Genomic DNA, 21,238 nt, shown 5'->3' on the forward strand with positions numbered 1-21,238 from the left:
TACGGGAACCCGGAAGGGCTGGGACCATAGCTCCGCCTTTGGCGCGACTACCCGACGGGAGGGCTGGGGTAGTAGCTTGTAGATGGACTGGGTAGTCGGCCAGTGAGCAGCATGGAGGCGCCCTGGGGGATCGTGGACACTGAGCCCGGCTGGTTTGTCTCTGCCAGGCAGCCCGAAGAGGCGGAGGCGGAAGAGTTGAGCCCGTTGCTTAGCAACGTAAGTTCGCTCCACACGCTTCCCGGCACTTCTCTGAAGTGCCTGCCAAATAAAACCCGGAAAAGAAAGGGGATGGCAAGGGGAGAGGGGAGAAGCTGAGGGCTTGGGGCCCAAAGGCAGCAGCCGAGATTCCGAGGAGATCTGGCGGAGTTCTTGAATGTGATAGGAGCCTAAGGTGTCCTAGAAAGAGAAGCTGAAGTAAAGGTGCAGGCTCAGGTGGAAGAGGTGCAGCAGCGGGTGGAGGCTGGGGACCCCACAGAGAAACAGCCCCGCGGTTATGTAACTCACTGCTGTTTGTTAGTATCTTTGTCGGCTTCTCGTTTCCTCCACTAGTCTTGTGAGCTTTTTGCAAGAGTCACAAGATTTTTCTTTTCTCGGCTTAGTCATTGGGGGACCTGTAAACATCTTAATACAAAGATCCTTAACCGTGAAGGAGCAGAGGTGGCCTGGTAATAAGTATGTAGGACTTCCCTGGCCCTAAAGCCTGTGCAGTGGGCACTTCGGCTCTTTAACTCAAGTCCCAGGGCAATAACAGTTTCTAGGACTTTGTTCCCGAATGCTATTTTAGAAGAGAGTGTTTTCTGGGGTGTATCCTCGCCAGAGCAATGTGAATTGCTTCTATTTATTATATCGTCATTGCATGGCATTCCTGACCATCCTTCCAGTTGGGCAGACTTAATTCATTGAGTGTATAAATAGAGATTAGTTTTGCAGTCCTACTAATTGGGGAGCAACAGTTGTCTGCAGCAGCTCCAAGGTGACTCAGGGATTCAGTAATCACGTGAGCTTGAGGCCATCTGCCTGCTCTCTGTCCCCACCCTGTCTTACCCTATCTTCATCTTTTGCAGTCACAAGGTTGGTTAGTCTTGGCTATTCCTGAAGCCTACCGGGTCTCTATGCAGGTGGCAATGATTTTCCCAGGAAACTAGGTTCCTGGAGCTGCACTAGTGAGCGGTGAGAAGGGAAGGAAAGGAAACCAGTGCTGGTTGAGCAGCTAGTATGTTACATGATGCCTGTGGTTTGTAAGAGACTTTCTCCATAACGTGTCAGTCATTTCTGAAGGAAATTTGAACTTCACCATTCAAACACTTTATTAAATTTGTGTGCTTACAGGAACTTCACAGACAGGGATCCCCAGGTGTTTCATTTGGTTTCTCAGTGTTTAATTTGATGAATGCCATCATAGGAAGTGGCATCCTTGGCTTAGCTTATGTTATGGCTCATACTGGTATCCTTGGATTTAGGTGAGTTTTTTTTCTTATTTTACTTATTTTTTTTTCATTTTTATAGTACACTGAGAAGCAAAGAGGTAGGCAGCAGTAGCTGGTGTTATACAATTTCTAGTTATTTCTGGGGTTTTAGCATTTTCCTCTTACTCTTGTATTGTTGCTAGTCTGTAGCTTGGAGGGATGCTACATAATTTGTATTTTTCATCCAAAGTGTGGCTAATTTTAAAAAATGGAAACTTGATCCACACTTGTTTATAACCTTAAGAAGTGGCTTGTTTGTTGTGTCAAGTTGGCCAAAGTAAATCAAAGTTTATCAGCCATGCAGATTACTTATAAAGAGCGATTTGGTGAGTGTAAATAAAGCACATGATTCTTTCATTTCTCTACATCTCCTTCTCTCTTCCTACTTAAGTAGTCTTGTTTCACTTTCTGAGGCTAGACATGTATTCTGTGTTCATTCCTTCTCATCTTTTGAGACTCAGCTCATATGCCAGTTTGCCCAAGATAGAAGACATTCCTGTCTTTTCTGTGCTTCCATAGTACTTTGTATATTTATTCTTTTGTTATAATATAATGATTTGTTTGCAAGTGAGTTTCCCCACTAAACCCTGAAATCCTTTAGGACTAGACCTTATCCTTAGCATCTAGCACCATGCTTAATAGAATGAATGAACAAGTTTGTTTTGTCAGTAGAAGCAGACCTATTTTTCTAGGAAATTTAAAATACATAGTCTCAAAAAAAAATAAAATACACAGTCTCATTTAGGTTCATTTTTGCCTTTATTTTGAAATGCTTGATTAGCAAACCAACTTGCTTTTATTATGGGATGTATTCACGGACTTCCATAGTTTTAAAACTTCAAAGCTATGTGTGACATCTTAGGCAAGACATAATCATGGGACTTATTTCTTAGTTCCCTTTGAAAAACCACATTTTATACTCCAGCGTCTTAAACGCAGATGTATACCACTGAATGGGTGCTTGCTGAATATCACAGTTTCCATTTGGTGATGCCAAACTGTTACTTTGTGAGGTCTCTGACATCAGTTGACAAGTGTACTTTCACCTCTCAGTTTTGCTACTGATTAACAAGTATTAAGTGGACTACAAAGATAGAATTTCTTCAACTTCGGGAGCACTCCACTGGGGACAGCTCTCTAGAAGTTTGTCCTGCCAGTACCTTCCTGAGAATAAGTAGGGGATTATTCATGCTGTTTCTTTTCATACTTTTGGCTAGAGGACTCCAATTATTACATTGCACATTTTTCAAATTGTGTCATTAGAAGTGTGTTAACTGTATTTTTTTGGTTTGGTTTGGTGAGTGTGTGTTTAATAGATGCTAGGAAATGCAGTGTTAATTCAAAATTATAGGGAGGTACACATCTTTGGAAGGGGAGGGATAGAGGAAAGAAAACAGAAGACAATGAGATTTCACAACTGAAACTTCTCTCTAGACTTAACAATAGGAAAAATAGTTATAAAAGGGATGTATTACAAGATAACTGAATGGCTAAACCAGCAGTTAGCAGACGAGTGCTAAAGAAGGAAATTCTTTTCTCGTTTTAAATAAGCTTTGGTTTTTTTCTGAGTTTTGTTTTAAAAGCAGTACATATTCGTTTAAATAAAATTTGGTAAATATAGAAAGTATCTTCTTACTTTCTTTAATGACCATAATCCAACTACTTAAAGACAGTCCCTTTGAGCATTTCAATGTGAAAAAAAAAAAATTGTTTTTTGAATGAGATACCATAAAAAAGAAATTTGGGGGGATTTGACCATGTGCTGTTTTATATTTTAGTTTCTTGTTGCTGATAGTCGCTCTCCTGGCTTCTTACCCAGTTCATCTCCTGCTTAGTTTGTGTATTCAGACAGGTGAGTAAAATGTTATGATGATTCTTTTTTTTTTTTTGCGGTACGCGGGCCTCTCACTGTGGTGGCCTCTCCCGTTGCGGAGCACAGGCTCCGGACACGCAGGCTCAGTGGCCATGGCTCACGGGCCTAGCCGCTCCATGGCATTTGGAATCTTTGCGGACCGGGGCACGAACCCGTGTCCCCTGCATCGGCAGGCGGACTCTCAACCACTGTGCCACCAGGGAAGCCCTATGCTGGTTCATTTGATGAAGTAGCCCATTGTGATTATATCTATGTACATTGGATTGTCTGTCTCAAATCTCAAATTTCCAGCGGACATACATTATTATTAGGTAGGATGGTTGAAATGGAAAATTTCAAAAGGTCAGGATATGTAGACCCAATCCTACAGGGGAATATCCAAGGACAGAATGGGAGGAGGAAACCAGCATTCTTCCCTGCGTTTCTGCACAACATGTGACATAGTTTTCTGGGTTAGATAAGGGGAAGCACCTGAAAGGTGTTTAAAGGATCCAGACCTTGTGTTATGGGGCAGTAGACAGGTGTTCATGCTGGTCATCTTTCTCGTAGGGTGATCATCTCCTCGAGAACACCTTCCCAGATCTACTACTGCCATCTCTGCCCCCCTTATATGTGTATGAGTTTTTTCCATTTGAAACTTTATTATGCAGTTCAGTCATTTATTGAATAAGTTCTTTTAAGTTGCAATAAATAAAAGTGTATGAATTACGGAACTGCTTTCATAAGGTTTTTCTTTTGGCATTAACAAATACTCTATGTCCATCAGTCATGGTCTTTTTTTTTTTAACATCTGTATTGGAGTATAATTGCTTTACAATGGTGTGTTAGTTTCTGCTTTATAACAAAGTGAATCCGTTATACATATAAATATGTTCCCATATCTCTTCCCTCTTGCGTCTCCCTCCCTCCGACCGTCCCTATCCCACCCCTCTAGGTGGTCACAAAGCACCGAGCTGATCTCCCTGTGCTCTGTGGCTGCTTCCCACTAGCTATCTACCTTACGTTTGGTAGTGTATATATGTCCATGCCATGCTCTCACTTTGTAACAGCTTACCCTTCCCCCTCCCCATATCCTCAAGTCCATTCTCTAGTAGGTCTGTATCTTTATTCCCAGCTTACCCCTAGGTTGTTCATGACATGTTTTTCTTTCTTAGATTCCATATATATGTGTTAGCATATGGTATTTGTCTTTCTCTTTCTGACTTACTTCACTCTGTATGACAGACTATAGGTCCATCCACCTCACTACAAATAACTCAATTTCGTTTCTTTTTATGGCTGAGTAATATTCCATTGTATATATGTGCCACATTTTCTTTATCCATTCATCCGATGATGGACACTTAGGTTGCTTCCATCTCCTGGCTATTGTAAATAGAGCTGCAATGAACGTTTTGGTACATGACACTTTTTGAATTATAGTTTTCTCAGGGTATATGCCCAGTAGTGGGATTGCTGGGTCATATGGTAGTTCTATTTGTAGTTTTTTAAGGAACCTCCATACTGTTCTCCATAGTGGCTGTACCAATTCACATTCCCAACAGCAGTGCAAGAGTGTTCCCTTTTCTCCACACCCTCTCCAGCGTTTATTGTTTCTAGATTTTTTTGATGATGGCCATTCTGACAGGTGTGAGATGATATCTCATTGTAGTTTTGATTTGCATTTCTCTAATGATTAATGATGTTGACCATTCTTTCATGTGTTTGTTGGCAATCTGTATATCTTATTTTGGAGAAATGTCTATTTAGGTCTTCTGCCCATTTTGGGATTGGGTTGTTTATTTTTTTGCTACTGAGCTGCATGAGCTGCTTGTAAATTTTGGAGATTAATCCTTTGTCAGTTGCTTCATTTGCAAATATTTTCTCCCATTCTGAGGGTTGTCTTTTGGTCTTGTTTATGATTTCCTTTGCTGTGCAAAAGCTTTTAAGTTTAAGCTTCATTAGGTCCCATTTGTTTATTTTTGTTTTTATTTCCATTTCTCTAGGAGGTGGGTCAAAAGGGACCTTGCTGTGATTTATGTCATAGAGTGTTCTGCCTATGTTTTCCTCTAAGAGTTTGATAGTTTCTGGCCTTACATTTAGGTCTTTAATCCATTTTGAGCTTATTTTGGTGTATGGTGTTACGGAGTGTTCTAATCTCACACTTTTACATGTACCTGTCCAGTTTTCCCACCACCACTTATTGAAGAGGCTGTCCTTTCTCCACTGTATATTCCTGCCTCCTTTATCAAAGATAAGATGACCATATGTGCATGGGTTTATCTCTGGGCTTTCTATACTGTTCCATTGATCTATATTTCTGTTTTTGTGCTAGTACTATACTGTCTTGATTACTGTAACTTTGTAGTATAGTCTGAAGTCAGGGAGCCTGATTCCTCCAGCTCCGTTTTTCTTTCTCAAGATTGCTTTGGCTATTTGGGGTCTTTTGTGTTTCCATAAAACTTGTGAAATTTTTTGTTCTAGTTCTGTGAAAAATGCCAGTGGTAGTTTGATAGGGATTGCATTGAATCCGTAGATTGCTTTAGGTAGTAGAGTCATTTTCACAATGTTGCTTCTTCCAATCCAGGAACATGGTATATCTCTCCATCTATTTGTATCATCTTTAATTTCCTTCATCACTGTCTTATAATTTTCTGCGCACCGGTCTTTTGTCTCCTTAGGTAGGTTTATTCCTAGATATTTTATTCTTTTTGTTGTAATGGTAAATGGGAGTGTTTTCTTAATTTCACTTTCTGATTTTTCATCATTAGTGTATAGGAATGCCAGAGATTTCTGTGCATTAATTTTGTATCCTGCTACTTTACCAAAATCATTGATGAGTTCTAGTAGTTTTCTGGTAGCATCATTAGGATTCTGTATGTATAGTATCATGTCATCTGCAAACAGTGACAGCTTTACTTCTTCTTTTCCGATTTGGATTCCTTTTATTTCCTTTTCTTCTCTGACTGCTGTGGCTACAACTTCCAAAACTATGTTGAATGAGAGTGGTGAGAGTGGGCAACCTTGTCTTGTTCCTGATCTTAGTGAAATTGGTTTCAGTTTTTCACCATTGAGGACTATGTTGGCTGTGGGTTTCTCACATATGGCCTTTATTATGTTGAGAAAAGTTCTCTCTATACCTACTTTCTGCAGGGTTTTTATGCAACACACATAAATGGGTGTTGAATTTTGTCAGAAGCTTTCTCTGCATCTACTGACATGATCATATGGTTTTTCTCCTTCAATTTGTTAATATGGTGCATCACGTTGATTGATTTGTGTATATTGAAGAATCCTTGCATTCCTGGAATAAACCCCACTTGATCATGGTGTATGATCCTTTTAATGTCCCTTTGGATTCTGTTTGCTAGTATTGTGTTGAGGATTTTTTGCATCTATGTTCATCAGTGATATTGGCCTGTAGTTTCCTTTCTTGGTGACATCTTTGTCTGGTTTTGGTATCAGGGTGATGGTGGCCTCGTAGAATGAGTTTGGGAGTGTTCCTCTTTATATTTTGAAAGAGTTTGAGAAGGATAGGTGTTAGCTCTTCTCTAAATGTTTGATAGAATTCACCTGTGAAGCCATCTGGTCCTGGGCTTTTGTTTGTTGGAAGATTTTTAATCACAGTTTCAGTTTCAGTGCTTGTGATTGGTCTGTTCATATTTTCTATTTCTTCCTGATTCAGTCTTGGCAGGTTGTGCATTTCTAAGAATTTGTCCATTTCTTCCAGGTGGTCCATTGTATTAGCATAGAGTTGCTTGTAGTAATCTCTCATGATCTTTTGTATTTCTGCAGTGTCAGTTGTTACTTCTCCTTTTTCATTTCTAATTCTGTTGATTTGAGTCTTCTCCCTTTTTTTCTTGATGAGTCTGGCTAATCAATTTTTTTATCTTCTCAAAGAACCAGCTTTTAGTTTTATTGATCTTTGCTATAATTTCCTTCATTTCTTTTTCATTTATTTCTGATCTGATTTTTATGATTTCTTTCCTTCTGCTAACTTTGGGTTTTTTTTGTTCTTTTTTCTCTAATTGGTTTAGGTGCAAGGGTAGGTTGTTTATTCGAGATGTTTCCTGTTTCTTAAGGTAGGATCGTATGGCTATAAACTTCCCTCTTAGAACTGCTTTTGCTGCATCCCATGGGCCTTGGGTCGTTGTGTCTCCATTGTCATTTGTTTCTAGGTATTTTTTTTTTTTTTTTTTTGCGGTACACAGGCCTCTCCCCGCTGTGGCTTCGCCCGTTGCGGAGCACAGGCTCCGGACGCGCAGGCTCCGGACGCGCAGGCTCAGCGGCCATGGCTCACGGGCCCAGCCACTCCGCGGCATGTGGGATCTTCCCGTACCGGGGCACGAACCCGTGTCCCCTGCATCGGCAGGCGGACTCTCAACCACTGCGCCACCAGGGAAGCCCTGTTTCTAGGTATTTTTTGATTTCCTCTTTGATTTCTTCAGTGATCACTTCGTTATTAGTGTATTGTTTAGCCTCTATGTGTTTGTATTTTTTACAGATCTTTTCCTATAATTGATATCTAGTCTCATAGCATTGTGGTCGGAAAAGATACTTGATACAATTTCAATTTTCTTAAATTTACCAAGGCTTGATTTGTGACCCAAGATATGATGTATCCTGGAGAATGTTCCATAAGCACTTGAGAAAAATATGTATTCTGTTGTTTTTGCATGGGATGTCCTATAAATATCAATTAAGTCCATCTTGTTTAATGTATCATTTAAAGCTTGTGTTTCCTTATTTATTTTCAGTTTGGATGATCTGTCCATTGGTGACAGTGGGGTGTTAAAGTCCCCTACTATGAATGTGTTACTGTCGATTTCCCCTTTTATGGCTGTTAGTATTTGCCTTATGTATTGAGGTGCTCCTATGTTGGGTGCATAAATATTTACAATTGTTATATCTTCTTCTTGGATCGATCCCTTGATCATTATGTAGTGTCCTTCTTTGTCTCTTCTAATAATCTTTATTTTAAAGTCTATTTTGTCTGATATGAGAATTGTTACTCCAGCTTTCTTTTGATTTCCATTTGCATGGAGTATCTTTTTCCATTTGCATGGATACTCCGTTTGCATGGAGTATTTTTTTCCAGGATGGAAAAAAATACTCCATGCAAATGGAAATCAAAAGAAAGTCTGTATGTGTCCCTAGGTCTGAAGTGGGTCACTTGTAGACAGCATATATATGGGTCTTGTTTTTGTATCCATTCAGCCAGTCTGTGTCTTTTGGTGGGAGCATTTAATCCATTTACATTTAAGGTTATTATCGATATGTACATTCCTATTCCCATTTTCTTAATTGTTTTGGGTTTTTATTGTAGGTCTTTTCCTTCTGTTGTGTTTCTTGCCTAGAGAAGTTCCTTTAGCATTTGTTGTAAAGCTGGTTTGGTGGTACTGAACTCTCTCAGCTTTTCCTTGTCTGTAAAGGTTTTAATTTCACCGTCAAATCTGAATGAGATCCTTGCTGGGAAGAGTAATCTTGGTTGTAGGTTTTTCTCCTTCATCACTTTAAATATGTCCTTCCACTCCCTTCTGGCTTGCAGAGTTTCTGCTGAAAGATCAGCTGTTAACCTTATGGGGATTTCCTTGTGTGTTATTTGTTGTTTTTCTCTTGCTGCTTTTAATGTTTTCTTTGTATTTAATTTTTGATAGTTTGATTAATATGTGTCTTTGTGTGATTCTCCTTGGATTTATCCTGTATGGGACTCTCTGTGCTTCCTGGACTTGATTAACTATTGCTTTTCCCATATTAGGGAAGTTTTCAACTATAATCTCTTCAAATATTTTCTCAGTCCCTTTCTTTTTCTCTTCTTCTTCTGGGACCCCTATAATTCCAATGTTGGTGCGTTTAATGTTGTCCCAGAGGTCTCTGAGACTGTCCTCAGTTCTTTTCATTCTTTTGTCTTTATTCTGCTCTGCAGTAGTTGTTTCCACTATTTTATCTTCCAGGTCACTTATCCATTCTTCTGCCTCAGTTATTCTGCTATTGATCCCTTCTAGAGTATTTTAAATTTCATTTATTTTGTTGTTCATCGTTGCTTTTTTCCTCTTTAGTTCTTCTAGGTCGTTGTTAAATGTTTCTTGCATTTTCTGTATTCTATTTCCAAAATTTTGGATCATCTTTACTATCATTATTCTGAATTCTTTTTCAGGTAGACTGCCTACTTCCTCTTCATTTGTTTGGTCTGGTGGGTTTTTATCTTGCTCCTTCATCTGCTGCGTGTTTTTCTGTCTTCTCATTTTGCTTATCTTACTGTGTTTGTGGTCTGCTTTTTGCAGGCTGCAGGTTTGTAGTTCCCGTTGTTTTTGGTGTCTGTTCCCAGTGGCTAAAGTTCGTTCAGTGGGTTGTGCAGGCTTCCTGGTGGAGGGGACTCATGCCTGTGTTCTGGTGGATGAGGCTGGATCTTGTCTTTCTGGTGGGCAGGTCCACGTCGCGTCGTGTGTTTTGGGGTGTCTGTGGCCTTATTATGATTTTAGGCAGCCTCTCTGCTAATGGGTGGGGTTGTGTTCCTGTCTTGCTAGTTGTTTGGCATAGGGTGTCCAGTACTGTAGCTTGCTGGTTGTTGAGTGAATCTGGGTCTTGGTGGTGAGATGGAGATCTCTGGGAGATTTTCACCGTTTGATATTACATGGAGCTGGTAGGTGTCTTGTGGATCAGTGTCCTGAAGTTGGCTCTCCCACGTGAGAGGCACAGCACTGACTCCTGGATGCAGCACCATGAGCCTTTCTTCCACACGGCTCAGAATAAAAGGGAGAAAAAGTAGAAAGAAAGAAAGAGAATAAAATAAAATAAAGATAAAATAAAATAATTAAAATAAAAAATATTAAGAAATAAAATTTTTTTAAGTTAAAGAAAAAACAAAACAAAAATGGACGGACAGAACCCTAGGACAAATGGTGAAAGCAAAGCTATACCGACAAAATCTCACACAGAAGCATACACATACACACTCACAAAGAGAGGAAAAGGGGAAAAAATAATATATCTTGCTCTCAAAGTCCACCTCCTGAATTTGGGATGATTCGTTGTCTGTGCAGGTATTCCACAGATGCAGGGTACATCAAGTTGATTGTGGAGATTTAATCCGCTGCTCCTGAGGCTGCTGGGAGAAATTTCCCTTTCTCTTCTTTGTTGGCACAGCTCTCTGGGTTCAGCTTTGGATTTGGCCCCGCCTCTTTTTGTAGGTCGCCTGAGGGCATCTCTTCTTTGCTCAGACAGGACAGGGTTTAAAGGAGCAGCTGCTTCTGGGGCTCTGGCTCACTCAGGCCCGGGGGAGGGAGGGGCACGGAGTGCGAGGAGAGCCTGCAGTGGCAGAGGCCGGCGTGACGTTGCACAAGCCTGAGGCACGCCGTGTGTTCTCCCGGGGAAGTTGTCCCTGGATCCCGGGACCCTAGCAGTGGCGGGCTGCACAGTCTGCCGGGAGGGGATGTGTGGATAGTGACCTGTGCTTGCACACAGGCTTCTTGGTGGCGGCAGCAGCAGCCTTAGCGGCTCACCCCCATCTCTGGAGCTCCTTTAAGCAGCGCTCTTAATCCCCTCCCCTCGCGCACCAGGAAACAAAAGAGGGAAGAAAAAGTCTCTTGCCTCTTTGGCAGCTCCAGACTTTTTCCCCGGACTCCCTCCCGGCTAGCCGTGGTGCACTAACCCCCTGCAGGCTGTGTTCACGCTGCTAACCCCAGTCCTCTCCCTGGGATCTAAGCACCGAAGCCCGAGCCTCAGCTCCCAGCCCATGCCCGTCCCAGTGGGTGAGCAGACAAGCCTCTCGGGCTGGTGAGTGCCGGTCGGCCCTGAGCCTCTATGCGGGAATCTCTCTGCTTTGCCCTCCGCATCCCTGTTGCTGTGCTCTCCTCCGCGGCTCAGAAGCTCCCCGCTCCGCCACGCTCAGTCTCCACCCGCGAAGGGGCTTCTAGTGTGTGGAAACGTTTCCTCCTTCACAGCTCCCTCCCACTGGTGCAGGTCCCATCCCTATTCTTTTGTCTCTGTTTTTTTCTTTTTCTTTTGCTCTACCCAGGTACGTGGGGAGTTTCTTGCCTTTTGGGAGGTCTGAGGTCTTCTGCCAGCGTTCAGTGGGTGTTCTGTAGGAATTGTTACACGTGTAGATGTATTTCAGATGTATCTGTGGGGAGGAAGGTGATCTCCGCGTTTTACTCTTCCGCCATCTTCCCTCTCTGCAGTCCTGGTCTTTTTATCTGTCTAATCTCATCTTTTTTTTAAAAATATTTATTTATTTATTTGCCAGGTCTTAGTTGTGGCACGCGGGATCTTAAATCTTTGTTGTGGCATGCGGGATCTTTTAGTTGCAGCATGTGGGAACTTTTAGTTGTGGCATGCAGGATTTTTAGCTGTGGCACGTGAGATTTAGTTCCCTGAACAGAGATTGAACCCAGGCCCCCTGCACTGGGAGTGTGGAGTCCTAGCTACTGGACCACCAGGGAAGTCCCTAGTCTTGTCTATTTTTGGATTAGGTCAGTTTTGACTCCAGAATCATGAGTTTAATTCTTATGTGGGTGGGTGCACTTTGCCGTATATAATCTTTGTTTTCAGACTTTAAGAAGCAGAATAGATACATAAAATAGATAAAAATAGGATTATTCTGGCTGAAACAGGTGAGGGAAGCTCACAGGTATTTCTTGAGTATTTTGTCTTCAGAGCATAGTTGTAAATCCACAGCTCTAGTCTGTTTAATCTGTCTATGCATCAGACACACCTGCAGATCGTTCTGTAAACAGAGGTTTCTAAGCCTCAGGGATTCTAATTTCAAGAATCTGAGGTGGGACTCAGGAATATATTTTTAAAAGTCCTCCAGGGGATTCTTATGCAAAACTGATCTAGCATCCGTAGTTCATAGCTGTAACTTGTGCCAATGCTTTTGGCCATCCAACCCACAAATATATTCCTCTGCTTTAAAGGGGCTTGGGTGAAAGTGTGGACAGATAAAAATACTAGGAAACAATGCAATGATATTAATCTCAAAGTAACAAATTGTTCATAACAACATCCCAAATTCAGGAATAAGATCATTAAATGAGTATATTTGTAAATCCTGCTGAAACTTGACTGGAATTTTAATGACATGTTTTGAAATTTTGCTTCTTTGTGTAAAAAAATTATTTTTACTTAATTGTGATCATTTAACATCTTCATATGTTATTTTATCATGGATTCTACTAAAAGATTAATACATTAGTCAACTACATGCAATTATGTCTTCATTAACTAAAGTGTTTTACTTTATTAATTTAAATTATTTGGAAGTAATATTCAATTTATGAAGATTTCCAAATAATTCTAATTTTTTTGCTTTCCTTCAGTTTATCTGTATGTAACTTTGAAATTCTGATACTCTCTGTTGTTCTTTTCTGTAACTTCGGACATATAAGTGAGAAGCTCTGTTTCTCTTTCTTTTTTCTTTTTCTTTGATTTTTGTAGCTTATTTGGTCCATGAGCTGACTTCTTCATGGTTCTTCATATACACTGATGCACCTGCCTTCTGTTCATTGAATTTCCTTCAGTGATTGTAAAATTCTCTGTGGAGGTAGACTTTAACAAATTTTTATATTAAAAAAAAAATATATATATATATATATTCATTCTAGAGAATAATGTGTAGCTAATTTTCTCCCCAGTTTATCGGACTGTCATAAAGGAGTATTATGCTCAGATTGAATTCATTGGTTGGAGAAAGGGCTATCATAAGGCTTTACAGATTAACTTCTTCATTTATTTGCCTGGAGTGCAAGAGAATTTTTTATCTTTATGAAAGTAAAGGATTTCTTCACACAAAATTCTGCTGTTTTCGATTTTATGTAGGATTTGGGATCGATCTGGACTTTTCTTGGGAGCTGAGGCAGCATGTAAGGTACCTTAATCTCTCTAGCCTTAGTTTGCCAACTCTAAAATGGTAGTGATAATACTTTTCTCTTGGGATTGTTGTGAGAATGAAATATAATAATGTATATAAAATGTTGGGTCCTTGGTAAATGCTAGCTTTTATTGTTATGAGTTCTCATTGGGCCAGAACCCATAAGGATTGCAAAGTCTTGTACATATCACTGTCTCAGAAACAGTTGGCTTGTTGTGATTCTTTGAGGAAATTTTTGTGCTCTGGGAATAAATGAGGAGTTCCCCTCCTCTGGCCTCCACATCAGTGTCAGCAGAAGGGAATCAGAGTCTTAGAACTCAGCCTGCATCTGGTCAGGTCCCTACTTCCTAGTCCTTGATCCCCACCACTCATTGCATTGTCGTCATTATTTGCCTTGAGATCACTTGGATTAATGACATTATACCACTTATCTCAATGTATGTCAGTCACGTCAAGAATACTATGTTATCCTTCATTTCCCAGACTCACTCCATATGGTTCTGTCATCCATTTTCTTTTCTTTTCTTTTAAATTTTATTGAAGTATAGTTGATTTACAATGTTGTGTTAACTTCTGCTGTACAGCTAAGTGATTCAGTTATGCATCTATATATTCTTTTCCATTATGGTTTATCACAGGGTCTTGAATCTAGCTCCCTATGCTATGCAGTAGGACCTTGTTGTTTGTCATCTATTTTCTGACTTCGTCTCCCCCTTCTCCCCAACTCCTGAAACCCTTCCAGTGTGCCCTCTAGAATGTATGGTCAGTCATCAGTAAAACCCTGTGTGCTCAATTCTTTTCTGAACATTTCCTTAACTTTCTTACTCTAAGAGAACCTAAGACTTCTCTGAAGACACTGCTTTCCCTTTAGTCCTCTCAGGTGGCCACTCTTTCTCTTCCATGTCCCTCATACTTGTCTAAAGATGGGATAGGTGTCCTAGTCACACCTCATTTCCACTTGTCAACCACCTACCTCTCCCTAAACCCCCAGCTTTGAATCTCATAACTCTATGCTACCTACTTCCCCCTTTATGGTTAACATCTATAGACTCCTCAGCCACTTTGTCATTTTATGAATATATTAGCTTCTGCTTTCCTTTCAGTTTCTTCAGTTTTAGCCCTGTCATAATTCTGGATGATTTCAATATCCATGTAGATAATTCTTCTAAATCTTTCATTTCCTTAACCTCTTCTCTTCTATTGATCACACTCCTGGCCTGCCTCAGCTACTTATTTCCATGGTCATACCATTGCTCTTGTCATTACCAAAATTGCATCCCCTCCAAAATCTCATTTTCAAGAATCTCACCCTCCCAAAACCACCATCTTTTAAATTTTTTTTAACTAATTCCCTCAAGTACTCCAACTCTGGCAGTTCTTCAGCTCTGCCAGGACTTGAGTTCATTGATCTACCACCTTCGCACTCTCCTTCACTCTCTTGTCCATATTTCCCGTCTTTATCCAGTTGAAGTTTCCTGGTATATTATTAGAATCACTCCCTTGCTCCTCCCTTTCATCATGCTACTCCCCTGGCAAAACTCCAACCATGATTAAATGTAACTCTGCCTACTTCACACAGGCACCTGTGCAGTTGAATATTCCTGAAGAAGACACAACCATGCAGATTAATATCGCTATTATTCAATGTCTAGTGGATCTGTGATGCTGTCACCTAACCTATATTAACTTCTTTAGTTCATTCACTTGCTTACTCTGCTATCTAGGAGATGACTTTTTCTTCTTTCTCTCAAACCTTCAACACATTCTCCTTGATTTCATTCTTAGCTGATATTCTCACTTTCTATTTCACTGAGAAAATAGAAGCAATCATAAAAGAACTTTATAAGCTCTTGCTACCACTTCTACCTACCCATCTTCATCTGTGCTATATATTCTGTTACTTTGGATGAACTCTTTGTGTTCCTATCTGAGGCCAATCCCTCCACTTATGCTATGACCCCATCTGCTGTCACCTACGTTACTCCAGCCACTTTCTTCCCTCTCTTCTTTTTCATCATCTTTGTTCCTTTCTGTTTTCTTCTTATCAGTTTACAAATATTCTATAATTTCTTCCATTTTAAAAAAGACTCCACATTTGTTCAGTATGCCCTATGGCTTCACGGTGAAACTCCTCAAAATAGTTGTCTATACCAGAAATTTCCCCTTCCTCCTATTCTCTCTTGAACACTCTTCATTCAGGCTTTCCCCATTATTCCACAGAAATTATTGTACCAGCAACTAACACATTGCTAAATCCAGTGGTCAGTTCTGTCTTCATCTTAGTTGACTAGTCAGCAGCATTTGACACAGTTGATCACACCTTCCTCTGTAAAACACTATTCAGACTCTCCTGCTTTTTTCCTGTTTCACAGAATACTCCTTCTCTTTTCTTCTGCTGAATCCTTTTCCTCTCCCCATCTTCTAAACATTGGAATACCCCAGCAGTATTCCTCTGATCTCTTTTCTTTTACACTTTTGGGCTCATTACGGCCCTAAAATTTATACCCCTAGCCTGCATCTCTTCCCCTGAATTTCAGTCTCATATCCAACTTCCTCCATGATACTTCCACTTGGATATCTAATATATTAATCTCAAATTTACCAAACTCTCCATTTTTGCACTGCCAATCTACATCTTCCAGTCTTTTCTCATCTAATTAAATAATAAATCTTCCTTCTAGTTGCTCAGGCCAAAGATCTTAGAGTTATTTTGGACTCTTTTTCTCTTACTCCAAACGCAAGTTCCAAATGTGAGAAAGTATCTGTTCTGTAATTTTGAAAGTAACATGTTAACAAAACAATTGTGAAGACCATGGTGAAAAGGTATAGAGTCTACCCCTCAATCCAACATTTGTACTACTTGGTGTTTACCTAAATGAATTGAAAATTTATGTCGACACAAAAACCTGCACATTGATATTTATAGCAGCTTTATTCGTAATTGCCAGAACTTAGAAGCAGCTAAGGTGCCCTTCAGTAGATGAATGGATAAAACTGTGGTCCATCCAGATAATAGAATATAATTCAGCACTAAAGAGAAATGAGCTATCAAGCCATGAAAAGACATGGAGGAACCTTATAAATGCATATTGCTAGAGAAAGAAGCCAATCTAAAATCGCTACATTCTGTATGATTCCAACGATGTGACATTCTTGGAAAGACAAAACTATGGAGACAGTGAGAAATCAGTAGTTGCCAGGGTTTAGGGAGGAAGGAGGAATGAAGAGGTGGAGCACAGACGATTTTTAGGGCAGTGAAACTATTCTGTATGATACTATACTGGTCAAAACACATAGAGTGTACAACACCAAGGGTGACCTCTAAACATGGACTTATGGTGATAACGATGCGTCAGCGTAGATTCATTGATGTGACAGACGTACCACTCTGGTGGGGGATGTTGATGGGGGCAAGGCTATGCGTGTGTGGGCTTAGAGGGAATGTGGGAACTGTCTGTACTTTCTGCTCAATTTTGCTGTGAACCTAAAACTGCTCTAAAAATGAAGTCTTTAAAAAAAAAAAAAAAAAGGAAAGAAACAAACTCAGAGGAAAAGAGGAAACAGAGATAATGCAGAGACCAGATGAAAACATTAAAAAAAATACTATGTTTAATAGCTTCAGAGAACTAAAAGAAGATATTTCATTGTTGAACCAAGAACAAGTAATTATTACAAGGGAATAGTCAGAGAATACAAGAGTCCTAGATGTAAAAAAGGAAATTTAAAATTAATTTAGTAGCTGGGCTGAAAGAGTTAAGGACATTTCCTGGGGGGGAAAAGACAAGGAGCTTGAAAATGGGAGAGAAAATATAAGAAAATGAGAGGATCAGTCCAGGAGGTTCAACATACAAATAATAAGAATTCCACAAAAAGAGAACAGAAAAAATTAGATGGTAGAAAATTATCAACAAAAAAATACAAGCAAAGTTTTTGTAACTGAAAGAAATTAGTTTCCAGATTGAAAGAATTTTTCCTGGTAAGCAATATAATGATTGTAAAGGAAGTCGTATCAAGTGCATCCTTGAAAAATGGTATAGATGATCTTATTTGCAAAGCAGAAACAGAGGCACAAACGTAGATAACAAATGTATGGATACCAAGGGGGCGGGTGGGAGGAATTGGAAGATTGGGATTGACACAGATACACTATTGATACTATGTATAAAGTAGACAACTAATGAGAACATACTGTATAGCACAGGGAACTCTACTTAATGTACTGTGGTGACTTAAATGGGAAGGAAATCCAAAAAAGAGGGGATATACGTATAGCTGATTCATTTTGCTGTACAGTAGAAACCAGCACAACATTGTAAAGCAGCTATACTCCAATAAAAATTAATTTTTTAAAAAGTGCATAATTGTGAAAAATCAGAAATACAGTTATAAAGAAGCTATACTAAAAGCTTCAGAGAGGAGAAACAAACCAAAATTCTTATACAAAGAATCAAAAACTATAATGGCAAAAGACTTCCCAGGAAGTACTTCAAATAAGACCATAAAGCAATACCTTCAGAATTTTGGGGGAAATGATTTCAGTATAGAATTCTATACCCAGCCAAGCTATCATTTAAGTGTGCAGGAAGAATAATGACATTTTCATACATGTAAGGACTCAAAAAATTATCTCCTGTGCACTCTTACTTAATGAGCAATTCAGGATGCCATTTACCAAAGTTAAAGAGTACCAAAAAAATAGGGAATCTAGCACAGGGGAGAAGTAGAGGGAATTCCCAGGACAACAACCAAGTAGCAGATCTAAGAGCCACCTCCAGATTAGAGTAATTCTTTTCACAAAGGCACAGTCAGCTCTCCAGGCCATGCTTGCCTTCAGGATGTGTTCATGCTTGTGTTCAGGATGGAAACTCTTTTCTTTCTCTTCTTCTTGAAGGGAGTGCCTTTCTCATTTGTCTGTCTAGCTCTAATTTGCACTAACAGTACCTGGGTAGGTTAGTAGTCAAGCCTGGCTATTAAAAAAGTCTAAGAATCCAATAGTGGGAGATTGAAACAAGGTATTAACAGGAGAATAAAAGAAAAAGACAGGTTAAGGAACGTAAGGAAGTTAGACTGAATGTGGAGAAGGAGATGTCTGAGGATATCTCCCGGATTTCTGGTGTAGGCCACTGGATTAATGATAGTGTCATTAATGGACATAAGAACACAACAGATGTTAGTTCAAAATAAAAATGAGTTCAGTTTTGGATATGTGGACTTTGAAGTAAAACTAGATGGGACAGGTCTTAGAACTGAGCCCAGGATAGAGGTTCATTCATTCATTCTATACTCATTATCTATTAGGATTACAGAGGTAAATAATACTTCCTTCCCTTAAAAAAAGCTCATAATGTAGAAGGGGAGACAAACACATAAGTAAATAATTCATAATGTATTGTGGTAATTTAAGTCTTTTTTTTTTCTTTTTTTAAAAATTTTTGGCTACGTTGGGTCTAACCTGCTGCGCGTGGGGCTCTCTCCAGTTGTGGCGAGCGGGGGCCACTCTTCGCTACAGTGTTGCAGGCTCTCACTGCCGTGGCCTCTCCTGCTGCGGAGCACAGGTCCCAGGCGCGCAGGCTTCAGTAGTGTGGCACACAGGCTTCAGTATTGTGGCTCATGGGCTCTAGAGCGCAGGATCAGCAGCCGTGTGCACAGGCTCAGTTGCTCTGCGGCATGTGGGATCCTCCCGGACCAGGGCTCAAACCCGTGTCCCCTGCGTTTGCAGGCGGACTCCCAACCACTGTGCCACCAGGGAAGTCCAGTGTGGTAATTTAAATATGTGCAAGTTATAGTGATAGCTCAGAGGAGGGAATGTGTTGCCTTGTCTGGGTGGAGGTGGGAGTGTGAGGTTCAGTAAATATTCCTGGAGGAATGAGCTAAAAAGCAATTTGAGTAGCAGACAAGGCAAGAGAGAATATATTCCAGCATATACAAAGGTACATACTGAACATTTTACTCAGGTACCAAAAATAGTTTACTATTATTTATGCCTAAGGTACAAAGAAGAAAGTGAAACTGAGGAGATAGACAAGTGTCAGATCCTAAGGAACTTGGAGTTTTTGCTGAGGCAGTGAGAAGCCACTGAAGTGCTTCAAAAAGGGGTCAAGGTGGATACTGGGATTCACCAATTGTTGCTTCCAAAGAGAATTCTGGTCCTTCCTAGAACTCACTGAGAGAGAAAACATAGTCCCCTATCTTCCTCTTCCTAAAGTAAGGTGACAATTCTTTTATGAGGATTTTAATTGTTAGCAATGATGAGGAAATAAATAAGGAGTAAAATGGCCGCTTGTTCTCCCCAATGTTTTTTTTTTTTTTACTGAAACCCTTCAGAGCAGTGATTTGAAATACTATCCATCACAGCACCCTCCTCTTATTAAAAAAAAAAAAAATCTAAATGCTTATTTTACTATCTAAAATGAAATTCCTATAGGTATTATAACCCACCTGTGGTGGGCTAAATAATGGCCCCCTAAAACATATCCAAATTCTAATCCCTGTGAATGTTATCATTTATGGCAAAAAAGGACTTTGCAAGGGAGATTATTCTGGTGGACTCAGTGCAGTCACATGTATCACAGAGAGAGAGCACAGACAGAAGAGGAGAAGGTAATATGACCACAAAGGCAGAGATAGGAGTGATTTGGCCACAAATCAAGTCATGCCAGCTGTCAACGGAAGCTGGAAGAGGCAAGGAACAGATTTTCTCTAGCACCTCTAGAGGGATTGTGGCCTTGCTAATACCTTGATACTGACTCAGTGAGACTGATTTTGGCCTTCTGACCTCCAGAACTGTGAGAAACTAAACTTCTGTTTTTTGTTTTTTTAATAAATTTACTTATTTATTATTTTTGGCTGCGTTGGGTCTTCGTTGCTGCGCAAGGGATTTCTCTAGTTGCAGCAAGTGGGGGCTACTCTTCGTTGCGGTGCGCGGGCTTCTCATTGCGGTGGCTTCTCTTGTTGCAGAGCATGGGCTCTAGGCATGTGGGCTTCAGTAATTGTAGCACGATGGCTCAGTAGTTGTGGCTCGAGGGCTCTAGAGCGCAGGCTCAGTATTTGTGGCGCGTGGGCTTAGTGCTCCACGGCATGTGGGATCTTCCTGGACCAGGGCTCAAACCCGTGTGCCCTGCATTAGCAGGCAGATTCTTAACCACTGTGCCAGGCAGGGAGGTCCTGAATTTCTGTTGTTTTAAGTCACCAAATTTGTCATACTTTGTTACAGCAGCCATAGGAAACTAATACAGTATTTATACATAATGTAATGCCATGTAGCAAAGTAAAGGAGAAACAAAAACAAAATAAATGCTGTTAGTGATGTGATTTTCCTAAATGGTGAACAGTTTTTGGCAAATTTCCAACAAAACCAACCATCCATTTACATGGTAATTGTATTCCTGGAAAATTTAGTGTATATTGAAAGCATTAACCATTGTTTTCTCAGCATCTACCAAACTGTGCTTGACATACAGAGGATACTTAATAAAAGCTGGATATGTGGGTGATGAATGGCTTAGAGCTACAGAGGGACTATTTTAAAAGTTCCAAAATTAACACACAAGGCAAAAATTACATATAGTCAAAAGTACCTTTGAAAATTTCTTGTATGGTCTATAAAATAGAGTGTACAACATTTACATGACATGTTGGACACCAATACACCATTTCTCAATAAAGTTGAGAGCCTTTTATTTTTCCCCAGCTTTGGTCTGGGCTCTGTGTGAAGGAAATGGATTGCTAAGGTCACAAGGAATCCCCTTCAGCACTGAGATGCGGTCACTGTGAGAGCGAACGAGATTGAAACTGATTGAAAGACAGTAGATTCCTATTTCCTATTCCTATTTCCCATCTCAATTTGTTTATTGTTTGGAGTGATAGCTGTCCAAACTATTTGTAATTTTGTATCTTCTTCTTGTGATTAGTGAGCATAGTTCAATATTCTCACAATTAAGTGGGCTGTTTATGTGACTCCATCTTCATTGAGTGGTGTTCTTGTCTCATCCTTTCTGCTAGTAAGTAGTTCTCATCTTGCCTTGATTCTTCTCCTCCAGGGGCATTTGGCAG

The 21,238-nt window shown here is 40.1% G+C and overlaps 1 protein-coding gene across 2 annotated transcripts in view; it reads left to right on the plus strand.

Annotated features, from left to right (window-relative positions):
* The first annotated feature begins 6 nt into the window (after positions 1-6).
* Positions 7-21,238, plus strand: part of SLC38A6 (solute carrier family 38 member 6) — an 86,884-nt gene continuing 65,652 nt past the window's right edge. Inside the window, exons 1-3 of one of the 2 annotated variants that reach the window (XM_032621480.1) lie at positions 8-216; positions 1,330-1,460; positions 3,245-3,318. In XM_032621480.1, the coding sequence (XP_032477371.1) occupies positions 112-216; positions 1,330-1,460; positions 3,245-3,318 (310 nt within the window). In that variant the 5' untranslated portion in view covers positions 8-111. Of the gene's footprint in view, positions 217-1,329; positions 1,461-3,244; positions 3,319-21,238 lie in introns of both variants that reach the window. The other variant, XR_004348294.1, reaches the window with a different exon arrangement.

Source organism: Phocoena sinus, chromosome 2 (assembly GCF_008692025.1).
Source record: "Phocoena sinus isolate mPhoSin1 chromosome 2, mPhoSin1.pri, whole genome shotgun sequence".
Classification (NCBI taxonomy): Eukaryota; Metazoa; Chordata; class Mammalia; order Artiodactyla; family Phocoenidae; genus Phocoena; species Phocoena sinus.